The sequence below is a fragment of the Akebia trifoliata genome, chromosome 11 (assembly GCF_017979445.1).
Source record: "Akebia trifoliata isolate Shusen 1 chromosome 11, ASM1797944v1, whole genome shotgun sequence".
NCBI classification, from domain to species: Eukaryota; Viridiplantae; Streptophyta; class Magnoliopsida; order Ranunculales; family Lardizabalaceae; genus Akebia; species Akebia trifoliata.
In genome coordinates, this window is record NC_141385.1 from 38,528,909 (window position 1) to 38,539,787 (window position 10,879).

The following is a 10,879-nucleotide window of genomic DNA, read 5'->3' on the forward strand; positions in this document are numbered from 1 at the left end:
GCCCTGTGTGATCTGGTCAAAATTGATCCAATACTGATCTGATAAGTAATGGATCGGATCCTTATCAAAACCCACATCCTGTATCCAGACCAGAGTTATTAGAACGGATCGAATTTCGGGTCTGATCCGATCCATTACCAGCCCTACTTCCTAGTCTTATCCTGAAATCTCAGGGGCATAACAGTCATTAAATCAAATTCCAATTCAGAGACAAGCAGATGAGGCTTCATCTCACGTTCACACAGAAACAGAGTCCTCTCTCTCTGACTAAATGGCCACATCGTTGGGCGCAGCAACCTCTCTCTCCTTCCTCTCTTCTTCATCTCCATTACAGCTTCCCTTCTTCTCTAAACCTTCTCTCTCCTTCAAATTCTACATTTCCACTTCTAGCCATACCATTTCTCTCAATTCTTCTCTTCCTCCTCTTTCGAAGAAGAAATTCGGGTTCGAACTGTACTCCACTGTGCAGGAAATCTCAGTAGAGGACACCGAAGAGAGAATCTTAGAGGATAATAGGAGGAAACTCTACATCTTTAATCTGCCATGGAGTTTCTCTGTCGTTGATATTAAGAGTCTCTTTGGCGAATGTGGCACTGTGAAAGATGTCGAGGTTCTTCTTCTACTTTGGGGGGTTTTTTATCTTCTTATTTTCTTTGATTATCTTAGAGATGGTTTGTTATTCTTTTGCGGTGTTTTAGATTATAAAGCAGAAGAATGGGAGGAGCAGAGGATTCGCCTTCATCACTATGAGTTCTGGGGACGAGGCTCGTGCTGTTATCGAAAAATTTGATTCGTATGTGAGTATTTTTGGGATTTAAATTTTTTGGGTTTCTGTTTTTAATGCGTTTTTGGCAAGGGGTTTCTATTAATTTTTCTTTTTGGACTTTGGATTGAATTTATTTGTTTTATTTATTTATTCATCTATTTGCTAAAATGGGTTTAGGGTTTAATTAATTTTGATTTTTTTTGTATGTTTGCTGAAATGGGGTTTGGTTAAGTGGCAGATTTTGGCGGGTAGGAATTGGAATAATAGGTAGTTTGAATTGAGTTTCTTTGGTTTTGATGTATCTTTTAGAAATGGATTTTGGTTAAAGGGTGTGGGACTTGAAATTGTTAGGATTTATAGGGAGCGTACCTTCTTGTTGCAGCGGAGATCAGAACCTTGAGTTGTGTCACGTTGAGTCGATCGTCGGAGATCGGAAGTCCAAAAAACTGTCACGTCGACGCTATTAGAGCTGTCGCTGTTTCTATGCTTTATAGAAACCTAGAAGATTGCAACTTAGGGAAAGTGGGTTTCTTTTTGGGAGAATCTGATTTTCTATATTCTGTTGTTTTTCTAATTCACGTCCCACATCTTATCTATTTGTAGAGAAAATAAGATAAGGGTTACAGTCTCCTATTCTAATAGGGACTCAACCTTATTAAGATTCTGACTCCAAGAGGAGTCTTAATATGTGAACAACATGGGCTGGGTTCACATGGATGCCCAAACAACTACCATTCTCCCACTCGTCCATGGTGAGACTCAACAATCATCTACTCATATAAAGTTATGCATGTATTTTCTTCATACAAGGGAATAAAGTGTGCGACCAACGGGAGTTTGACTTCCAGAGAGAGCATTATGTCAAGTTTCTATCTAACTGACGAAACACATCTCATCTCCTATAACTCACATATGCCCTAGACTTATTTGGTCACATCGGATTTAGTATTTTCCAAACCCTCATGAGCCTAAGCTCAGAACACTGTTCAACCTTGTACACAATACACGAACTTTCTTTCCAAAAATCAAAATAATTTGTAAATCTATATATTTTGTTGAACATACAATAGTATACAAATTTTTTTTTTTTTTAAAGTAGAAATATCAGTGCCGACACAAGCTCTAGCCATTATGTACAATCTATCAATAGAATATGATGCCAAATAATTTCCTCAAGCCCTCATGTTACTTAGTATTGGTTAAGTTTCTTTCCCAGTCATGTTCCATTATACCTTATCAATCCTAGTCATAGGTAACATGCTAGAGTCAGTAAACATTGACCTCTACTTTACAACATAGTCATAAGTCACTAAGGGCACGATACTTACCTAATTATTCAAAATACTCACAAAGTAAGGAAACAGAGAAACATTCACTTACTCATATAGGTAAACATAGGTCAAAAATAAATAGCGTATGTAGTATGACTTACATGCTATGGTGGAGTTCCTCAAGAGTTTGTCAACCTCAACTCCATACAGATCTAAGTCTAGTCGCATTGTAAGCGCCTAACCTGAACTTTTCAATCCAATTGCTTATCAAAGTACCTAATTATAGTTCACATCCGGCTTTTCTAGACTTTATAATTCTAGAAGTCTATGAATCATAATCGATTCTTATGAATCTCATCTCGACAAAATTCGAGGTGACAATAATACAATTATCAAGCTCGCAATCATTACACATTGTAAAATTGGTTCAACCCTTAAGGTTTAATTGTCTAAATAATATCTTCCTGCTCGCAATCTATGTGTCAGAGTGATCATTATGTGAGTGAATGATCTTAGCCTGATGACGAAAAACAAGTCCATGTTCAAAAACATAATAAAAAAAATGTGTGGGTATAAGATAATCCAAAAAGAATGCAATATATTGATGATATAATCGAATGAAAATAATAAATATCTATATATAAAAAGGAAAATCCAATAAAATAAGAAGTCTATTACAATCACAAATTAAAACCTACGAAGTCCCAAACTCATAACATGAGTATGATAAATGTCTCGTGGAATAAGTTTAGTCAGAGGATCTACTACCATTTGACCTGAAGAAATATGAGATAAGACTACCTCCTTCTGCACAACTATATCTCGAATATAGTGGTAGCGAATATCGATGTGCTTTGATTTTTCATTTTATTTAGGATCCTTTGTATATGCCAGTGCTGCCATGCTATCACAATACAATGATACATGATGTGAAGCATTATGCACTATATTAAGTCGAATAAGGAACCTTCTCAACCACACAGTTTCTTGAACCGCAACACTACATGCAATGTATTCTGATTCTATCGTGGATAATACAACATAAGACTGTTTCTTGCTAGACCAAGAAATAACACCACCTCCAAGCAAGAATGCATAACCTGATGTGGATCTATGCTCATCTAAATCACTAGTCCAATTAGCATTACTATAGTCCTGTAATCGCAAATCTACTATCTGGTAACATAGTGAATAATCTACAGTCTCACGTAGATATCGAAAAATTCTTTTTATTGCATTCCAATGAGTAGTTTCTGGATTACTTTGATAACGACTGACCAATCCTACTGCAAAACAAATCTCCGGTCGAGTACACATCATAGCATACATCAAACTCCCAATTGCATTTGCGTAGGGCACTTGTGCCATATTTTCCTTTTTTGCATCCGTCATTGGGCAAAGACCAAGATGTAAGGAATGTCCCTTCTGGACTGAAATGTCTATGGGTTTACAATTTTGCATATGGAAACGCTCGAGCACTCTATTAATGTAAGTTTCCTGAAACAAATAAAGAAGTCTCTTAGAACGATCACGAGTGATCTTAATTCCAAGTACCTGCAAATGACAGTTTCAAAGCATCCCACATAGCTTTGATTGTTTGATAACTCAAATTCACCAATAAGATCATTCATTGTACATGCTACTTAGCATAGTAAAGCGAGTGCACCGATCTTGTTTCTGTCAATTCAGGTATGTGTCCATGCTACGACGGTGTTGTGCAGAAGTCCCTTCTTCTGGTTTGTCCATAACTATGGTCAAAGTATCTAGGACCCCTTGCTCATCTAAGAGATACTGGATTTTACGATGTCAAATGTCATTATTATTACCATCCAGTTTCTCTCCCTTATTTAAATCCGCTACTACGTTTTTAAATGCCATTACAAAATACTATATAAAAAAAATGTAAAAACGTGTACAAATTAAATTTTTTTTTTTGGTTATATTTATCAATTATGCCACACACAAAAAATTTGCTCAATCCTTCACATCAGCCAATCAAGATCAATGTTATAACATCAGATTGAAAAACTAAACATTGACGATTGTCAAAGTTAACAATCATCTCTTTTGATCTTAATTGCTAAATCTGTGATGCACAAATTTTCAAGAGAAATCCCAAAGGTTACCACTCTAAATTGTAATTAAAATAATAAATATTTAAATTTGATAAAAAACAAAATTGTTGACATCATGTTATTCCAACAACTATAATCAAACAAATAATCATGAATGTAAAATGCATTAGATCTACCCAATTACACATCTATGTGATAAACCCACCCTTTGGTAAATCAGATCAAAATATGGGCATACTAAATATAATTTATAAAGAGAGGGGTCATTCTCATAAAAATATATATAAATGTGTTGGCATTTATATATAAGAGTACAAAAAGACTATTTGCTTGAAGACAAAGTGAATCAAATTCTTAATCAACACTCATCTTACTACCTAGGATAGTGTGTTGATTTTTTTTATTTCATATCAGACAAAAGTGCATTAAAAGAACTCCCACATATTGTCGCATGACAGTGACAAGTTTTGGAACAATAAACAACAATAAAGAATAGATACACGTGGAGTTTAAATTAACAAAATTGTTGCTGGAAATCCCAACCATTCAAAAAAAAAAATGCGTATTATGTGTTAAAGAATTACATCAAACACATGCTGTATAAAGATGTATTAAACAAAACCTATTTAATTTTAGCAATCTCAATGCAATTTAAAAAGAAAAAAAAACAATGCAATTTATTATACAACTGCCATTGTATATTAAAAAATCCTATTTCAATGCATTATGTCAACAATCATAGAGTTTTGTTGAACTTAGTGTATATCAGTTATACAACCACTGTTGTATACTAACAAACAAAATTAAAACCAATGTCATTTAATTATACAGCTTTTGATGTATATTAAAAAAAAATATCAATGTCATTTACTTATACAACTACTGTTGTATATTTAAAAAATCAAATTAAAGACAATCTATTAGTGAGAATAGAGTTCTGTTGAACCCATCTTCTTCTTAGAGAAAAAAAAACTGTAACAAAACAGGGAGAAAAAAAAAATCTCTTCGTTCAAACTAAAGATTAAAGATGAAGCAAAGCCATCGTGGATGAACTTGGAGAGCTTCACGACCAAGCAGCAACCTGCCACATTGGAGCTTCGATCCAAGAATAGCCACGGCTTGGATCTGTGGCAGCTTTGTCATGGATCTAAGGCACACGCACAAGATCAATCCATGCTCACCGCATGAAATCGACAAATCAGGTGAGTCTGATCTGTTTTCTTCTCATGTTCATCGTTTAAATCTATTTTATTTTTTTATTTTTATTCTTTCTCCTTCTGATTCTACCCTCTTCACGATTTTTTTTATATATATTTATTTTTATCAACTTTAACAAGAACTAACAGAAATCAAAAGAAAAATAGGGTCTTCTGAGTGTTTGACGAGGGTTCAAAGAAAAACCCTCAAATTTTTGGTAGTTGAATTCTTAAGGCTTTGTTCGATCTAATAAAAATTGATTTGGGTTTTTATTCGAACAACACAACGAAGCACGAAACAATAAAAATAAAAAAAGGTACGCTCCTAGTAGCGTTGACGTGACTAATTTTTTTGACTTCCGATCTCCGGCGATCGACTCAATGCGATACGACTCAAGATTCAGATCTTAGTTGCGATAAGAAGGTACGCTCCCTATAAATCCTAACATTGGTATCAGAGCCAAAATTTTTGTTTCGTGCTCTGTTGTGTTGTTCGAATAAAAACCCAAATCGATTTTTATTAGATCGAACAAAGCCTTAAGAGTTCAACTACTAGAAAAAAAATTTAATTGATTTTTGAGGACATAAATTTATTTAATCCCTAAATCAATTTGAATCAGAAATTTGGGGGTTTTTCTTTGAACCCTCGTCAGACACTCAGAAGACCCTATTTTTCTTTCGATTTCTGTTAGTTCTTGTCGAAGTTGATAAAAATAAATAATAATAAAAATTGAGAAGAGGGTAGAATCAAAAGGAGAAAGAATAAAAAAAATAAATAAGAAAAAAAAAAAAAGATTTAAACGATGAACATGAGAAGAGAACATATCAGACTCACCTGATTTGTTGATTTCATGCGGTGAGCATGGATTGATCGTGTGTGGTGTGCCTCAGATCTATGCCAAGGTTGCCACAAGGCCAAGTCGTGACTGCTCTTGGAACGAAGCTCCGACGTGGCAAGTTGCCACTTGGTCGTGAAGCTCTCCAAGTTCATCCACGATGATTTTGCTTCCTCTTTAATCCTTAGTTTGGACAAAGAGATTTTTTTTTTCCTTGTTTTGTTACATGAGTTCTATGAGTTGATAGAACCAACTCCGGAATCAGAAGAAGAACCCCCACCTATTCTCGACGAGGGTGGGATAACTAAACCTTTTGATGATTGTCGAGGATAGTGGGAGTGTATCACTAGATGTTACTGCTGATGATCTTGAGTTATGTAGGAATAAACATGGAACATTACCCCGTCGTCGATTTGGATTTTTATTCGAATAACACGACGGAGCACAAAACAAAAAATTTGGCTTTGATACCAATGTTAGGATTTATAGGGAGCGTACCTTCTTGTCTCAGTGGAGATCCAAACCTTGAGCCGATCGCCGGAGATCGGAAGTCCAAAAAACCCGTCACGTCGACGCTACTAGAGCTGTCGTTGTTTCCAGGTCTTAAATTCTAGGTTTCTATCAAGAGGACCTTAGGGTTTAAGGCGTAGAAACAGCTACAGTTCTAGTAGCATTAACGTGACGGATTTTTTGGTTGAAAACCCAAATCGATTTTTATTAGATCGAACAAAACCTTAAAGAGTTCAACTACCAGAAATTTTTTTTAATTGATTTGGGTTTTTAACAAAAAAATCCATCACGTCGACGCTACTAGAGTTGTTACTATTTCCACGCCTTAAACCCTAGGGTCCTCTTGATAGAAACCTAGAAAACTGCAACTTAGAGAAGAGGGTTTCTTTTTGGGAGAATCTGATTTTCTATATTCTGTTGTTTTATTTTTTATTTATTCACGTCCCACATCTTATCAATTTATAGAGAAAATAAGATAAGGGTTGTAGTCTCCTATTCTTATTAAGACTCAACCTTATTAAGACTCTGACTCCAAGAGGAGTCTTAATATGTGAACAACATGGGTTGGGGTTCACATGGACGCCCAAAACAACTAACAAAAATAAATGGTGATTATGATTGAAATTATTTGTTTATTGGAGCTACAAATTCTAGAATAATTGTTAGGATTGAATTTCTTTGTTTGTGTGTATAACTGTATATATCTATATCTATATCTATATATATATATATGGGTAGCGTTCAAGGGCAAACTTTTTAGCAAACTTTTTGGCAAAACATTTTTCAAAACATGGGTTAGAGGTTTTGGAATGGGCTGGTTTTTGGTGAGGATGATCTCTACGGTGAGTAGATCATCCTCACCAAAAATCAGCCCATTCCCAAACTTCTAACCCATGTTTACCAGTTGAAAAATCGTGGACCGTCCATTTTTTGTAAACTGTTTTTGATGGGGTTAGAAGTTTTGGAATGGGCTGATTTTTGGTGAGGATGATCTCCTCACCGTAGAGATCATCCTCACCAAAAATCAGCCCATTCCAAAACCTCTAACCCATGTTTTGAAAAATGTTTTGCCAAAAAGTTTGCTAAAAAGTTGGCCATTGAACACCCCCCTATATATATACATATTTTAAATAGATTAATAAAGAAGAAATTTGGGTCTCAGAAGTAGAGACCACAGTCATGTGGGGTGAAGTAGCTCAATGTATTAAAAGAGTGTTGAAAGAGGATATATATATATATATATATATATATATATATATATATATATATCGGGGTGGGGGGGAGAGATTATAGGAAATATCAATGCATATATGAAACTTGATTGTGGAATGATAAGGTTCAAAAGGTTTAAAAAAATTGTCTACTGCAAGCTTGGCAAATGACTATAAACAAAGATAACTTAGAAAGATATGGATATGCTAAAATAGAAGCAAAGAGAATGGTCAATGAAGCTATATAGAATACATTTGAAGATCTATGTAAGATGGTGGGAACTTGAGAGGATGTCTACAAGATTGCACAAATTACTGAAAAGAAAAAATCGTAACTTAGATCATATTAGATATTTTGATGCATTAAAGGTGAAGATTTTCATTTAAGATGAAGAGACTAAGGAAGGGTGATGGGTGTTCCAAAATTATTAAATAAAGACTACACAAAAGGCTTGGGACCATAGTAACAAGGTTCAGATTAGGTAAATTTTCGGTGGGGTTCAATTCAGTTAATTTGGATAAATTTACAAAAATTTTGTAAAACAATCGGGAAAATTTTGAAGAATACAGAGATGATGTTCCTGGGTTTCTTATCATACCTTCTTACCTTCAACCTCCCTAGAAACCCTAGCTGTTCTTGACATTTTATAATGTTTTCTTTTCATTATTATTAGTAAAGTGGGTTTTTTGGAATTCTTATTTTGTTGGTGCATGATTATGGGGGAAAGGTCATTAGAGTGCCATGACAAATCCCTTTTTTGCTAGCCTTCAGTTAATTTTTGGCACTTCAATTTTTTCTTGGATTGTGGCTTCTGAACGTCTGATAGTGCTTGAATTATAATTTTTTTTTGAGTTTTTGGGTTGTACTAAAAATACCATTTTAGTTTCTTCTTTCGACATCTTTCTTCAAATTTGCTTTCTCTTTAACTTGGATTTTGGTGGTTCAGGAATTGTCAGGAAGGATTATAAAGGTGGAGTTTGCGAAGAGGATGAAGAAACCTTCTCCTCCTCCTCCTGCAGCTACGCCTGCTGTCGAGACACGCCATAAGCTTTATGTATCCAATCTTGCATGGAAAGCTAGGTCTAGCCATCTCAGAGAATTCTTCTCCAGTAGTTTTAATCCAGTTTCAGCTAGAGTAGTTTTCGACAGCCCTTCAGGAAGATCTGCTGGCTATGGGTTTCTCTCATTTGCCACAAAGGAGGAAGCTGAGGCTGCCCTTTCTGCTATGGATGGAAAGGTATTCAAATTTCAATTCTCCCCTCTTGGCAGCTAATTTTCTTTCTTGCTTCTTTGCAACATATTAGTGGAGACTGTATTTTGCTTTGTATTCTTTTCCTCAACGTTGTTGGTCATTTGGATGTGTTGTGAGTGTTTTTTTATATTGATTTGGATGTCTTTATGAATTTCAGTATTTTTTTTTTTCTGATAATTATAGGGTTAATGGTTAGCAAATGAAGTTGGGTTAAAGGGGGTTTGAACTTAGGACATGGGAACAACACTCTACATGTCTTACCACTTAGCTAAGTTGGCACTTCATTTCAGTATTTAATTTCTAGCTGATTTTCTTGATAAGTTCACTTTGTTATTACTTTCTAGTTAGCTGACTCCAAATTGTGTACAATTTATCTTTAATATCTGTTCTCATTTCTTATACTAGAAGGTGGCATGTGCAAACACACATGTAATTTAAGATATCGATTAAAAGATTTTTTTGAAGATTACATAGTAAAAAGGATACTTTTGTAATTTTGAAAACTAACCAACGTGATCGTGGGTTGCAATTTTTCTTGGTTTTTTTCACCAAAAAGACCCTGAATATATTTAATTTACATAGAAAAGTGGGGACATTTATGGCCACTCACACTTTGATGTCGAACCACTTCTACTCCGCCTTCTCTTATTATAATGGTAAAAATATGTTGATGTTTTATTCTGGGTTTGTTTAGACTTCCTATTTTCAAAAAAATATTAGCTTCTTGTTTTGGTGTCTAGTTCAATCCATTTATGAATCACAGAATTTCAGGTAAACTATTTGGATGCTCCCTTTTGACATTGAAATCTACCCTTTATTTTTATCTCCTATTGGAGCTATTTTTATATTCTCTTGAATGTATGTATTTTTAATAGTGCCGTTCCTAGTCTTAGCTCATATCAGTCTCAGCGATGCTCATCCTATGATCATTGTTTTTTGAGTACCTAATATTCACTATATTTATCTGCACTTTTTAAAAGAGAGCTGCTATTGGCACCCCAACTTTTACTTATTACACCGCAATTAAAGTATATAAAAAAAAGGTCAATGGTCGAGATTAAGTAAAGCTTGGAGTGCCAATAGAAACTCTCACTTTTTGTTTAGATAACTATTTGTTAGATTAGGATTTTTATGTGAGCCTAATCATAGTTGTAAACAACTACTGATTATAATCTGAGCCAAACCTTTGTAGTGTTTGAAGAGTGTGTTTTAATCTTTAATTGAAGTGTGAAAAGTAATTTAAGAAATTGGGGTGTAAGAAGTAAAAAATTGGGATGCCAATAACAGCTCTCTTTCTAAAAGTTTATTATACTTTTTTTTCTATCCGGCTTGCTTATATTTCAATGAATATTATATCACAACTATGAAAAATGTTTTGATCATGTTAATCTTCTTGATGTAGGAATTGTTAGGCCGACCCGTTCGTCTAAAATTTAGTCTGAAGAACGTCAATGAATCTGAAAGTGAACCAGAGGAGGAAGACAATGCCAAAGGACAACCAGAAGAGGCAAGCAATGCCGTAGAGAAAACTGAAGAGTAATAGTTGAAACAAAACATATGGGTTTCCCGAGTAAGAGGAAGATTGTAACATAGATGGGCCGTTTTTTTTCACCTCGCCTGCATATAGAATTGATACGGAAGATATTCTCCAGGTTCTATCCATTATTTCCATTAGTTTTGTCGTCATCTTTTTACTAGTATTGTAGATTGACCATCAAATTTTATTTCTTAAACATTGATCTAATCCGCCTTTATTTGTTA

General features: G+C 34.6%; 1 protein-coding gene across 1 annotated transcript; it reads left to right on the top strand.

The window, feature by feature from the left end:
• Positions 1-225: 225 nt before the first annotated feature.
• On the top strand, positions 226-10,879 carry LOC147391549 (RNA-binding (RRM/RBD/RNP motifs) family protein). Its single transcript, XM_086459676.1, has 4 exons — positions 226-610; positions 699-797; positions 8,813-9,103; positions 10,521-10,879. Exons 1-4 carry the CDS (start codon positions 272-274, stop codon positions 10,656-10,658), a joined length of 867 nt encoding a protein of 288 aa, XP_086315802.1. The 5' UTR covers positions 226-271; the 3' UTR covers positions 10,659-10,879.